At 43.1% G+C, this 14096-nt stretch overlaps 3 protein-coding genes across 4 annotated transcripts; 2 read left to right on the top strand and 1 right to left on the bottom strand.

Moving 5' to 3' along the window:
* The first annotated feature begins 719 nt into the window (after positions 1 to 719).
* Positions 720 to 10202, top strand: LOC128298986 (apolipoprotein D-like). 2 transcript variants are annotated; one of them, XR_008287288.1, is made up of 5 exons: positions 720 to 1182; positions 4992 to 5217; positions 5365 to 5516; positions 9506 to 9805; positions 10002 to 10202. XR_008287288.1 is itself a non-coding variant. In XM_053034812.1 (5 exons), exons 1-5 carry the CDS (start codon positions 1042 to 1044, stop codon positions 10107 to 10109), a joined length of 834 nt encoding a protein of 277 aa, XP_052890772.1. In that variant the 5' UTR covers positions 731 to 1041; the 3' UTR covers positions 10110 to 10202. The 2 variants fall into 2 exon arrangements, 1 of the variants encoding a protein (XP_052890772.1); XM_053034812.1 differs by having other exon boundaries at positions 731 to 1182; positions 9506 to 9712.
* A 281-nt stretch (positions 10203 to 10483) lies between these two features.
* Positions 10484 to 11498, bottom strand: LOC128300818 (zinc metalloproteinase nas-14-like). The gene is made up of 4 exons (XM_053037022.1): positions 11478 to 11498; positions 11189 to 11399; positions 10675 to 11117; positions 10484 to 10618 (listed from the first exon to the last, which is right to left on the bottom strand). Exons 1-4 carry the CDS (start codon positions 11496 to 11498, stop codon positions 10484 to 10486), a joined length of 810 nt encoding a protein of 269 aa, XP_052892982.1.
* Positions 11499 to 12311: 813 nt separating this feature from the next.
* Positions 12312 to 13302, top strand: LOC128300808 (zinc metalloproteinase nas-14-like). Its single transcript, XM_053037010.1, has 4 exons — positions 12312 to 12402; positions 12469 to 12636; positions 12706 to 12812; positions 12886 to 13302. Exons 1-4 carry the CDS (start codon positions 12312 to 12314, stop codon positions 13300 to 13302), a joined length of 783 nt encoding a protein of 260 aa, XP_052892970.1.
* Positions 13303 to 14096: the final 794 nt, after the last annotated feature.

Here is a 14096-nt window from a genome sequence, read left to right as displayed (position 1 = left end):
GGGTGATGAGTCTTGATGGATCTTCTCCTAAGAGCTAAAGGTCATTAGCGAGAGGGAATTTAAACTGTTTAGCGTGCTCAAACCAGCGCGTATTCTTATTATCCTTGTCCATCATTACGAGTTGCCGAGACTTCTTTAACAAAAGCTTGAAACTTCTTCCGCTGTGCATAAAGCCATTCTAATCCAATAAGCTTGCAGCGCGGTTGCTATGACTTGTTGCTATATGTTTCTTTATGTATCACACTACAGCGGTAACATAACATGCCAGCTGGAAATAAATACAAAGAAGTTAAATACTTCTGTGATATTACGCTTTGCCATTACTGATTTACCTTTGTTTGGACACGTAACTGCTATAACAAAACAATACAATACGATAACCACCATCATAGGTCGCTCTAGTGTTGGGAAGCCACATTCGACCCGAATGAGTCATCGGAATTACCGCGAACAGAAGACATAAGCATAAAACAAAAACAAACCACGAAACCCACGCACCACAACCATCACCGGACTTGACCACTAACGGGAAAGGTTTCGCGGTTCAGCGACCACTACTCGTTGAAAAAGTAAAAGGAAGACACACCGTAGCCGATGCTGACTTATTTACAGTCTTGATGCGAACCACACGCGTGCTGGTCCACATGGGAAAGGGCCCACATTAGGGCTGATAAGCAAACTCGTTCACTGTCCGAACTCGTGCGATCGTCGGAACAACCTGCTTGGATGCTGCGCCGATCAACATCATCACGACGGGAGAAGGAGAAGGAAAGCTATAGCGCGAAAGAATAGACGCCACAAACAGATCAATTGAATAATCGTCGGTTTGAGCGATCGCGGGTTATTGTGTGCGTAAAATCTGTGAAGGTTGATGAGAAACATCCAGAGCTACAAGAGCCAGTCGACCGTCTGCCAACAGATACAGTTGCAGTAGAGCGCTCGCCCGGTTAAGAAGGCGTTTCAGAACAGTTCCTCCAGTGAAGTGAGTGAAAGTGGATTGTTTTCTGTGATTTAATCGTGCAATAGTGTGTCCCCCGAACGATGGCTAAAGTGCCGTGCGTACTCGCGATGATGTTGTCAGTCACCGCCTTGGCCTGCCTGGCCGGTATTGTACAGGGTCATACCTACAAAACCGGTGACTGCCCAACGGTTGAACCGATGAGCGGTTTCAGCATGAAGCAGGTAAATTGTTCGCCTGATCAGTGATTGTGCTGCGTAATTGTTCGCTATCAAAACTCGCGTTACGAAGGAATTTTGCATCGTTCCGAATCGGGAAGAGAGTTAATCGCATTGCCATGTTGATAACCTTTTTTCGCGCTTCATGTGCGTTAAGATGAGAAAAATAGAGAGAGGTCAATCATTCTCAGCGCGAGATGATCGTGATCTTCGTTTATACCAGTGCTCGGCAAAGCGCGACTGCAGATCGCTCTTTAGATTTTGATCATTTGCTACGCAGAATTATTGTACTAAATTGAATCTCGGTGATTTTTCTTATATATGTTATTAAATCAAGGCAGATAATATTACAGGAATGGTTCTAGAGCTGCATAGCTTGTTCAAAGTAAAGATTACTCAGTGTCTGTGAATATGCCAACTTTTTAGCGTTAGTTTGCCGACCACTGACCTAAGCTAGCTTTATGCCTCGATGAAGTGAACTTTTAATCGATCAACTACTAGCTTGGAATTATTTGCGCCATTGGAGGTTTCATGCAATGTGCGTAAAAATGTATACGATTTTAAATGAGAGTAACTTCCATTTCGCACGAACGTGTCCGAAAGCAAGCGATAATAGAGGTTGATTATAACTAAGAAGCAGTTTTTTTTTTTCAAAGTGATAACAAAGTGGTTTACCCTCAATTTGGGAAATTTCCACAGCACACAAACATTAATCATGCTGAGTAATAATAGTACCGAGAATGTGGGTCGTGCTGAAGGGTTCCAGATTGGGCATGCGAGAAGAAAAAAAAGGACTAATGGGTTTTTTAACACATCAGCGTTGCGTCCTTTCCTCGCAATAAATGCCTTTAAATAAATAATGCATTCTATACCATGCACAAAGGCTCCTAGATTCCTGGTCCTTTTTTCACTCATCGAACGTCAAATCCTACGTCAAACGCACGTTTGCTTAATTGCTCTGGAGGAAGCATTCGAATGCCGTGAAGTGATACACACCGATCAGACGAGACAGACATTTGCTTGTCCATTATTACCCATCCCTGAAATCTTATCAGGATAGCATCGCTTCAACAGATGTACATTTCACCCAAACTAACAACGAAAGCTTTCAGCCACTCGAAAGTATGCTTTCGTTTACTGACAAAAGCAACACCGCCTGGGAGAAGAAGAAAAAATCAAAAATCTAGAACCCCTCACCGTTTTGTCTCTACCAAGCGGCGGACAAGCGATTGCACGGATCGGACAGCATCACGGGCAACAGTTTGTTCCTGCCGGGCGACTGACCATACCGACTGTTACTACGGTTGCCCCCTGTTGCTGACATTGATTGATGGGACGGGATTCTTTTTCTTGGGGAAAAATGGTACGGTCCGATAAGGTCCGGCGAGATTGTGGAGCCGGTGGAAGGATTGCATCTTCCCCCTGCTGACTTTGCCGGTTAGCTTGCCGGCTTTTGCGCCGTTACGTTCTATCCTAGAAAATGGCTACTGGACTGGCTTCTCTGGGTCTCTCGTCTCGGGTGCATAAACAAACCCGTTTACTGAACAAACAAACGAAAGGAGAAATAACAACATTTCGACTACACGGTGGTTTCGTTTCGATTGATTCAATTTTCTCCTCGAGAATTAGGTTACGCTTCGTCGTCCCTACTTGCTAGCCGTTTTGTGTCCGTTTGCAATGAAATATGTCGGTGTTTTTGATGTTACTGAACGTTGAAGCAACATGTTTTCAAGGAGTGGACTCCCTTAACATGTCACAAAGAAAAACATCCAGCTTATGGTTATACTTACGGTTAAACGATTATACTGGTTCGAAACTAACCTTCGCCATGGTGTTATTTTGAAATCATATGATTACTTTCAAATGTTCGCCTGGAATTTTTTATAACATAATATTACTGCCCCACGGAAGGTCAAGTTTTCTGTACATATCTTCCCCGAGCTCCTATTATTTCTAATTACACCCATCCAGTCACGTGGCAAAGAGGTCATCCTTAACATCATACGACCACTTCTTTGTCGAGCAAAAAGCTAACCTCCGAACTGCATAGGAAACATGAAACAGAACACCTTTCCATCGTGACGTGGGTGATAATTTATTGTACGCCCACCCTTAGCTAACGCCACAACAAACACACACGCGCTAACGAGTAAAAGTGACACCGAACAGCGGAAGCGCTAGTGTTCCCAGATGGCGTAAATGACAATTGCACCAAAACTTCTCAACGCCCTTTTCTCATATGGGATGGGTAGACTCACTCGCAGTACAGGACGATGGATGATGATGGCGACGTTTGCGAAGGCGAATAACGAAAGCTTACCCGAGTTAGCAGCTAAGGAAGGCTCGGTTTTTCTAGTGCTTTGTTGAGAAAGTGGAAAGATAAATTTTCATTTTTGAAATTTTTCCCTCATGCTCATGGGGGTCCACTGTTCCTTGGAATCAACAGCACGACGGTTTCCTTATAATGAGAATCCTCGACATGCGTGTGCAGCGCTAAAGGGAGTCGCAAATGGTTATTACAAGTTGGAGAACGAACCCGTCGGCACTGCGCACCCGGTGCAGGTTGGACGGATGAAATAATGTTTCAATTCATCACGAGGAAGGGTTTTGTGCGTGAAGTTGTTTGTTTTTTAATGCTCTTACTAACTTTTAATGAGACTTGGAATTGTAAAAAAATCTTTGCCCGGCAGTGGTGTTCAGTTGAGGTTTCGTGGAGTTTAGAAGCATGCGTAAATTATTTTATTCTCTTTCGTCAGATGGATTCATTCTTTCTACATAATCGAAAGTAATCGTGAAAGCTCTCTCGAATTTTTGTCAAGTTGGGAAAAAATCATCTGTAAGGTAATACTTGACGCAGTTCCTGCAGATTGAAAAATCGACGTAACACCACCGCCTAGATAAACCAAGCGAATGTACACTTTAATAAGCCAATCAAAAGTTATGGTGCTACGAGGTCGGAAACAACATCCGATCGCCCTGACCTGTCAATCCCTTGTCCGTCACGGAAGCGCATCGACCCGACAACCGAGACCATGAAACCTAACCCCCGGAGACCTCCGGAGATCGAAACCAAAGTTTGTTGTCCTGTCTGGTGGTGTTGGTTCGACAGGCTTCAGGGGCCTGTGCTTGTACCGTTTGCTGTCTAAACTTTCCACACACCATCAAATCTGATTGCTGTGGCGAGAACCTTCCTCGAACAGACCATGAACTTGTAAGAAACGCAAAGCCTTACATATCCGAAACACCACCGTCCAACCTTTTCTGACCCTGACTTTCTCGACACTTGTCGGCCAGTGTGCTAGTGCTCTTGCTAATAGTACCAAAGTGTTTCTTATAAACTGTACGCTGCAAAAAACACGTAATACGACCAACTTTTAAGTACCTTCACAATCACGTGATCAATGTCTCTGTTTCCTACTTGCGTATTGTTCGCGCCGTTACGCTACCTGAGTACGGTGTTACTTATAGTAACATTTTAAAATTAATGATTAAACTTCTAGAGGTAAAACTAGACCCTGTTTCGTTGGGACATTTGAGATGACAGATACCCACCGACAAAGTTTGACAGCCACGACTGTGTAATTAGTGACGTTACTACGCTAATCGCTAAGTGGCTAAGGTGTGAAGTGTCAGCAGGGTCAAACAGCACTCCATTAAATACGGCACAATGATGATGTTGCATAAAAAGAATTGCTCTTATTTAAAACACTTAAATAAATCTTTCCCTCTTATACGCGATTTTCTCCCGTGAAAGATTGTTAACTGCAATTTAAGATAAATACCCCACAATAAACATCAAATCTGTTTTTTCACAGTTCCTCGGCATCTGGTACGTTATACAGAAGACCGGCACCGCATCAACCTGCGTAATCTACAACATCACCAAAAATGCGGACACACCGGACGAGTACTTTATTGAGCAGATCTCCCAAAAGGCTCCACTCTCGATCGCACCCATCAAGCACGAGTATTCGTACACTGGCAAGCTTACCGTTACCGACCGGGACGTTCCGGCCCGGATGACCGTTCGGTTTCCGCTCAGTGAGTGTCCACAGCTGCGTCATAACGAAGAGCAAACCCCTCCGAAAGCTTCAAATGACGTCATCTAATCAACTTCCGCCCAGCAAAGCTGGACAAATTTCATGTTTGGCTTAATTTATTCTTTTTCCGGGCAATTTTTTGTTGCAGGCGTGGCCGGTTCCGCAAAGTTTGTCGTGTTCATGACCGACTACGACACGTACGCTGGGGTGTTTTCGTGTCAGAAGATTCCATTTGGACACCGGCAGAGTGCGACTCTGCTGTCCCGCACGCGCGATTTGGATAAAATCTACGTCGACAAGGTAAGGGGGGAGAAAAAACAAAGGGTGGATTATACGTTATCTTTCTATTTGATAGATCACAGTGTGCGCAAAGTAGCATACAATGGTCGGAAAAGTAAACTGCGGAAGAAAAATTTAAGGAGTATGGCCAGATTGAACATGTTTTTCACCCCGAACATTTTTAACACCAGAAGCTTACGCAGTTCGCACGATAATTTTATTTGTCAAAAATTTTACATTAAAGATGTCCACTCCAAACGTCATGGCAAACCTAATTTAAAATAGTTGTTAATCGTCATTCTGGATATCTCCCTACATTAAAGATATCAATTACTACTATGCGACGATATGTTTATAAACTAGCGCCATCTGTCGCCAACTGCTCAATGTTAAATGTTACATCTTCTTCACAGGTCATGCATACGTACGCATTCTGTTCATGAATTCATTATCTTTAACAGTAATTTAAGCCTTTACAATTAACACTACTCTTCATCTACACCCACATAAATTTCCCACTGTGTAGCTGCTAATGAAAAATGTAAACGGTACCGTTTAGTTTTACCCACATCTAACAACTAGAGCCAGACGACAAATTCTGTCCTTGTTATAATCCTCTCCATTTTGGCTTGTTAGTTGTCACTCTCGTTACTGATGGAAAGTGGTACGATTTCCCTTTGTCACCGTCGCCGCATCTACGTATCAGCATCATTCGACACCTGGAACTTCCTTTTTGTACGTTGGCCAGCTGTGCCGTACCGCACAACGGTGAACAACGAACCACCACGAACTTAACCCCACGCGTTCTGAACCTATCCCAAAAGGATGGAAAGCATTCGGTAAACTCTGGCCAACTTCTTCGTACTACAGCAGCGCAGTACCTTCATACGTTTTTGACCATCCGACAGCAAATGATATCGAGCTGGCAAGGGATTTAAGGGTATGATTCCCAAATTGGTCAACGACCCGTAACCGGAATCCGAAACTTTAGTACTCTGACCTTTTGGTGGTATTGTGCGACGGGTACTGTTTGAACGTCATGTGAGGTGGTCTGCAGCTATGTCATTGCAAACCGAAAAAAGTCCACCTGCTAGACGTGAAATTAATGCACGTAAAAGGAAAATTTCGTTTTAGGAAAAACAAAAACATAGATGTTTTTCCTACTTTTTAAAAATCCGCAAAAAAATCCACATAGACCCACCCACCAGGACACACGTCCCAAGGGTGTACGTAATGGTCACCGCTGCGCAACCGGTCGGATAAAAAGGCTCATTTTCATATTAAGCAAAACCCGGAAGATAAGTGCACCCTCTCACCCTCCACACCTGTTCACATCACTAACAGTGTGACTATACCATTTCCACGCCTACTTGCATGTCCTCAATTTGCGCCATTTTCCTAACCACGTGTCCGTTGCGTAACCCGTGTGCTCCCGCCGGCTTAACGTTCCGTGTCCCTGTTCAAATGAAACATGCATGAGTGTAAAATGGAAGAAAGCTCAGTGCTTGTTTTTCTTTCTGCCCTTATTCTCTTGAGTGAACAGTTCGCTAACAAGCGCATCATGGACAGATGAGCCCCACCAAAGGGAATATGGAATGACTGTTGACTAGTTTTCCACTGCGCTTCGGTACACTTGTTACGCACGGTTGACGAATTGCACTCGCACGGAACAGGATACTACGGCGTCGCAAATAGTGCTAATTACAGCTGTTACATTCCTTTTTTGTTTTGCTGCAACATCATCCATTTCATTTCTTATCGGGCTCTGCCTATGCGGGAATATTCCTACCCTTCGACGTGATAATGTTACATGGTCCCATGACACAACGTGATGCTTTTCGACGTCCCAAAATGGTACAGTGAGTTTTTCAATTTGAGCAAACATCCTTTCTGCCTTGCTTCCCGGAATCGCATACTTCTAGAAAAATACGTGTGAATTGTGGCCAACTTCGTGTATGTGCTTTTGCCTTACTTTTTTACCTTCACGACACTGACGTAGTGTTAATAGACACTTTATTAGGTCCTTTGTCTTCTCGGTGCGAACAAATGCCAAGGTGTTACATGACGATGAGTTTTTTTTTGGGTTTCAGTTTGAGTGGCGCTACCTGTTGCTGTTGGTTCTAAAATTACAACTGCATGTGGTCCATACGATGGACGACTTTTGCTCAGGAAAAGGCTTTAGTGAACAATGGATTAGATAGAGACGACTTTAGTGAACAATGAACGCCACACAATGTATTAAGTGTTTGTCAACGTTTAATACCTCTCCCAATATCTAACTTTGTTGGCGTTTAAAAAGATACGTGCAGTTTCTTAAGTACTTCTAATTGACATTCCTACCTACAGCTTTTTAGAACTGATGTTTTACTGCTGCAACGAATTGTTGACATATTTTTCTAAGTCTTCTTTCCTCTCCGAAAACTAATTTCTTCAAATTCCCGCGTAAAACACTTAAACTGATGACATATTAAATTGTAAATGATGTCCACGTGCTGTGATATTGACAATTTCTTCTCAATATGCAACAGCATGGTTGGACCATAAACTCCATGATATAACAACTACACCCTAATAGCTACACCGCACAAACGGTTATGTTAACTTACCTATTTAAAGCCTGTTTCCATCAAATTCCTTAACCATCCTGTGCATACCTGTTGCATACAGCATGGTTCACTTGCAACCAGATTATCCAAAGCATAGTCCAATGCAAAGGCGCACAGTAACACCTGCGACTAGTCGTGTTGAATCGTTTCGTTGCACCACGGACCACAATCATGGTAAAATCTGCTCGAATCACAACACAATCCAGCGCTCACACGTACACACACCGTTGTACCTATTGCGTCCGCCAGTTGTGCTACGTGCGTTAAATCTGATAACAACGATGTGTGAAGCATTCTCTAATCTTCTTACCCTCCATGGTTGGTTGAATAAATCACGCGCCGCGCCATCCTAGGGCTTCCGGGAAATTTCTTCCACTTGGCGTTCGAGTTGTCCGGTACCGTTGCGCGTACACTCACCAACCCGGTATGTTGCGGTAGCACGAAAGCTGCAATAAATCATGCACTAAAATTGCTTTCGGATCACCCCGAACGAGCGCGTCCAGAGTCAACATTGGTCAACGTGATATTCATGAGCACCCGAATTGTTGGCATCTCATCTCAATGAATAATATTAATGAAAGGGGTGAGTTAGGTACGCCTTCCTCCCCAAAAAAAGAGCCTACCAGCATCCGCATTATTCACGGCACAGCACATCCTTTCCATCACGGATCACGGTGGATGGGTGAAAATGTTCTCATTAAAAATCAGCAGCCATGTTCATGTTTATCCTTACACATCAAGCATTAAAACGCGATTTTACCGCTATGAAATAAGATGCGTGATAGTATTTTGCACCTCTCACAAAGTGGACATGATGCTGCTCGCAGTGTTTCTTTTCTAGTCTACCAGTTTTAATTGAATACCCTTTTACGGATAATTCGTAGATGTTGAACTTTTGCATAGGTTTCAAAAAACGAAAAAACAATCCATAAACATGAGATGCTCGGATGCATATGAGACCTTTGGTATTATGGTAGAGTATGCAAATTAATCATCACCCACTGACGACCTTCCTTCGTACTTCGATACAATCCCAAACTTCCACCAGCGTTGCGTAGATCATCCGTGACTCGCTTGTGCCATGGCTACACGGCACCAACAATGCTTCAAGCCAATCGCGTGATTGCTATTAATTAAAATTGAAATGAGGCGCCATCGACACGTGCCCTTGATGGGGATTCGTGGTGGTTCCCTCCCGACAGAAACTTTCTCATCACATCTGCACCGTTTTAATGGGCCGCTGGTCGCTTCTTCGCGAAAAAAACTCGTCCTGGCTGGTCCGTAACCCCATTCTAGCCTAACACGCCGGAAGTACTACAGTGTGCACTTATCCGCTTAATACTCCTTTGCTTTACGCTTTCTCTAATTCCATCGATCATGTCTGTTTCTCTCTCCACCATCCAGATCCGCACCCGGTTAAGCTCGTATTCGGTGGATCCGTTCGATCTGAGCATCGTCAACCAGACCGGCTGTCCGAAGGAGGGTGAAGCCGGCTGGAACATCCACATCGATCCAGACACCTTCTCGACGCGCAACATTGCCAACGCGTTCCGGAAGGCGGGTGAAGCGATCGGTGACGGGTTCGAGGCTGCAGTGAACGCCGGCAAAAAGGTTCATTTATTTTGACCCGAAACGCGTACAGACTGATAGAAACGAAACTGCGAAACGAAATGGAAGGGGAGGATGTGTAAGGCGGCAAATCAGGTGGCTCGTTTATTACCGATAGTAATTAAACCTTCAACTCCATTTCGTACTTGTTCGCACATTCTTTCCCTATTCGGAGGATGTTCGGTTTCGAATAAAGGAGGTGAAAAAAGTGTTACTAATAATGTTCTTTTTCGCACATACACCTTGTCTATTTGCATGTACTGACGACCTGATGGACACCTTAACTGTACAGATCTACAATAAGTACCGAAATGGAGATAGCGATGAGGAAGAAGCCTATGTGGAAAAAACAACCAACCGTTCCGAACGGATGATGGAGGACGTCGAATGGTTGCCCTGAAGGGATGATGGGCTCACATTTCGGCCACATAACTTTTACATGAATGTACTAATTAATTTAATTGATATGTCAATAAACAACTGAAACTCCTCACGTGACTTTTCTTCTATCCATAGTAGCATCTGTTACGTAAGTAGTTCATTCTCGACTCTACCTTCATGATGAACTTTTCCACCGTTATGGATCGTTAAGAATTGTCGCCTGACAGGAGGAGTTTTCGGCTGTAAATTATTACGAATACACTATTGATCATTATGTCTTTATTTTTGGTTAACCTTCAATGTTGTGGCTATTTACAAAAAACCGTTTTCTTTTGCAATAAATGAATAACAAATAAAATATCCACGCCTTCACCTCCTATGTACTATGTTCCGCTACACAATGTTGGATCTAAGCTCGTTACAATTTCCACGATAGCAGAATCCGCAATACTCGTAGTCGTACATTTTGTTGAGTTTTCGCACATCCTTTAGACTTAGCTCGATTCGCTGGCCAATTTCGACGTCAACCTGAAAGTAAGTGTGGTTTACAACTTAAGCCCGAAAGATATTTCCAAAACTCATACCAATGGCACAACCGTGGGCCGACTCGATGCCGCATAACCGAACGCATCAGTCTGACAGTGTAGAATGCTCTCGTAGTCATACGGTATGCCGAAATCCTCTATTACACCCTGCTGATATCTGTCCAAATTGTTCTTCATCGTCGAATCCACCGCATCCTCCTGCACTAGTACGTAAAAGTCGCGATCCGGACGGGACTGTGGATGAGTTAAGCCGAGTACGTGCAGCAACTGATGCATGATGACGCCCGTCTCCAAACATCCTTCCGGTTGCAGATTTAGCTCATTCGATCTCAAGTTCATACCGAGTGAGGCCCAACACCCGGTAGGACTGGCAGTAATGTTTAGAAACTGTCTGTCCATCAGACTGCGGGGAACAAATCGCACACAGCTGTAAGCCGAGATTCTACCCATCGCGTACGTGATCTGCTCCTTTTGTGGTTCAGCTAGTTAGGAACGATGAAAATTGTAACATCGTCTCCTCAGAAGTTGCTGTTCGAGGTGTATAGGTACTCACTGAATGTCGATGAAATCTCATACGGAACGACTCCTTTAATCCATCGGAATGATTCCTGCACAATCTGCGTTCCACCACCGGTAGCTGCATCAGATTGTATGTCGGTCAACACGATATCACCCTGATGTTGTTTCCCGATCTCTTCGTAACGTTTAGCAAAGGTTCCATCACACAACAGCACTAGCAACGCTAGCACAACCGGACCCACAACCTGTACCGTGTAGCAAGATTTCACATCAAATGTATCCGTTTATTAAATTGTGTAAAGCAAACACATTCATCAACAAACCTGTTTTCTTTTTCTTGCCATATGTATCGATTCACTCCGTTCCAGCAACTGAAAGAATTCCTTCCAACGCTTCTATGGTACTAAATGATCGAGCAAACTTGCGATGATCTTTTAGATCTTCCTGAAGCATCTAACGATCACACCGGGTGGTATCTTTTAGCTTGATGTATAAACATCCAAAACATTTTCGTGCTTAAATATTTGCACTAGTAGATAAGATCTATCGCGCAGTACGTAGTGGCATAAGTCGGCTTGTTCGGATACTTGGAAACCATTAACATCTTTACACTTCTTGTCTTGTTACTCACTTCCGGTTCTATTCTGAGAAACTCCTTATGTGCTGCACCGTAATCTTCCTCCAAAGACCTACTTTGAATGCAAATTTTCTGGAACCATGAGCCAGTTCTTTTTAATACAACAAGCTTCAGACAAGCTTGGAGTTTGGAAGGAGGATAATTTTTTTCATGCACTTTGTTTTTTGAATTACAGGTGGCTATTTTGTGAGTGACAGTCTCTCATCAAAACAGTGCAGATACGGGAAATAAAACAGTCTCTTCTTTTCATGTTGGCTAGTGCGTAACAACTTCCTGAAGTGTATACGCCACCATCTTATGTACAAAAAAATGGCCCCAGTTAAGACAGCATTCATGTGAAATGCCGTGCCTTATCTTATCACCGTCTAATTTTCATACTGTAACCCCTGTCCCCGATTCGCGATCTTACGATTTGCAGCTTCATTCAAAGAATGAAAATTTTATATCGGCCCCGTCTTGCAGTTGAACCGTACAGTGTAGTACCATCCTGAATGTGATAAAGTAGCACGACTTTAGCAACATGAAGCTGCTTTTAGTTTCGTTCTGTGCGTTGTACGTTTTGTGTTTAGATACGGCAATCGGCCTTCCGGCCAAAAGAACTTCCCCAATATGTAAGAACATCTCAGCAAGACAAGCTTGATTGCGTTAATACATATTCTATGTTTCCATGCCATCAGCCGTGGAGGACGAGAATGTTTTGGAGGAAATCAGTGGTCATTTCGAAGGCGATATAATACTCTCACCCGAGCAGTCCAATGCAGTGCAGAATGGTTATACAGCTCTGATTGACCTAAAGAAGTGGCCGAACGGCATCGTGTACTACACAATTGATACAACGGTTTTCAGTAAGTTGGACACACTCTCGTTTGCTAATTTTCACATCCAAAACACTCAAATACCTACTACCTTCACAGCGTTTGCTCAGCAGAATAACATTCGCATCGCTATGGACCAGATCGAGCTGGTGACCTGTGTGAGATTTGTACCCCGCACAACTCAGAAAGGTTTTGCTCTCATTTCGGTAAGTTTTCCCAATACGCAGGTCTTGAAACACCGTCTACAATCACTTACACTTCGCTCACATTTATTACTAGGGCACAGCGACATCTGGATGCTCGTCAACCCTTGGCTATCACGGAGGGCAACAGCAAGTGAATTTGCAACCGAATGGCTGTACGGGCGTGGGCACTATTATACACGAATTGCTGCACACGCTCGGCTTTGCGCATATGCAGTCTGCTTCCGATCGCGACTTTTATTTGGATATCAATTGGGACGCAATTCAGGACGGCACCATTGGTAACTTCAACCTCTACAATTCAGAGCAGGCAACCGATTTCGGCATTCCTTACGACTACGAAAGTGTTATGCACTACGGAAGGACAGCATTTTCCAAAAATGGTCAGCCCACGATCATTCCCAAGAAGCAGAATGCCATCATCGGGCAGCGCAACGGTCTCAGTGCCAAAGATATCAAACGAATCAACCATCAATACCCAGACTGCTACTAAGTAACAAATGGTAAACAACAATAAGAGTGAAATGTATTTAGTTATTAAACCAATACTGACTTACAATTTGTTTGAAGATCCTTCTTTAGGTTTTATTTAGGCAATTCAATAAGTATTCATAACTGTACATGGAATACTGGGTACTGCTTAAATTTATAAGACAGTACTAAAATCATACTTTGGTTAATAAACTTTGTTTGCAAAAATAAAAATAAATTTGCATTGTTTGTGCTTACCGGATACCCAACTTACCAAGTTCCAAAAGTACTTGGATCCACCTGAAGCGTCGTTCTTCCACGTTCGGTCTGATACACCGAAGATCGTTAAAGGTAGAACAACTTCTAAATAAGCAATATTTTGTAAGATTATTCTGTTCTTAACACGATGATTTTTATTGCAACAAAGCTTTTTACATGCAATGAACCAATAAAATCAACAAGAAACGGAAATCTTTGTATTAAAAAGAATCACAATTCCACAATTCAGTCTAAGCAATAAACTTTACTTGCTTCTTTTTACAATACAATGAAAACTCCGCTATCACAACGACATTCAACAATGATCAGCACTTTTTGAGTGTAATAAGGCCATAAAAATTATCATAAACTGTGCTGCAGGATTCATACTTCCACAGTTTTTATTTTTGTCTGATCATCTCCATCCGACCAAGCTCATTTCCGTCCATGTAGCATTTTCCAAACACATGAAAACCATTATCTTATCTTAATCAAATTTTGGGACACTTTTACACGTACTAATTTACGATCACCTTCCGGCTAAGAGTGCCACTTATG

Source organism: Anopheles moucheti, chromosome 2, assembly GCF_943734755.1.
Source record: "Anopheles moucheti chromosome 2, idAnoMoucSN_F20_07, whole genome shotgun sequence".
NCBI lineage: Eukaryota > Metazoa > Arthropoda > Insecta > Diptera > Culicidae > Anopheles > Anopheles moucheti.
This window is presented reverse-complemented; position numbering and strand designations above follow the sequence as displayed.

Coding starts and splice junctions, on each gene's coding strand:
- LOC128298986 (XM_053034812.1), top strand. CDS start 1,042: ATGGCTAAAGTGCCGTGCGTACTCGCGATGATGTTGTCAGTCACCGCC. Junction 5,218..5,364: donor GACCGTTCGGTTTCCGCTCA/GTGAGTGTCCAC, acceptor TTTTTGTTGCAG/GCGTGGCCGGTTCCGCAAAG. Junction 9,713..10,001: donor CAGTGAACGCCGGCAAAAAG/GTTCATTTATTT, acceptor TTAACTGTACAG/ATCTACAATAAGTACCGAAA.
- LOC128300818 (XM_053037022.1), bottom strand. CDS start 11,498: ATGGCAAGAAAAAGAAAACAG. Junction 11,118..11,188: donor TGAGATTTCATCGACATTCA/GTGAGTACCTAT, acceptor GTTCCTAACTAG/CTGAACCACAAAAGGAGCAG. Junction 10,619..10,674: donor GGCCCACGGTTGTGCCATTG/GTATGAGTTTTG, acceptor ACTTACTTTCAG/GTTGACGTCGAAATTGGCCA.
- LOC128300808 (XM_053037010.1), top strand. CDS start 12,312: ATGAAGCTGCTTTTAGTTTCGTTCTGTGCGTTGTACGTTTTGTGTTTA. Junction 12,637..12,705: donor AATTGATACAACGGTTTTCA/GTAAGTTGGACA, acceptor CTACCTTCACAG/CGTTTGCTCAGCAGAATAAC. Junction 12,813..12,885: donor AAGGTTTTGCTCTCATTTCG/GTAAGTTTTCCC, acceptor ATTTATTACTAG/GGCACAGCGACATCTGGATG.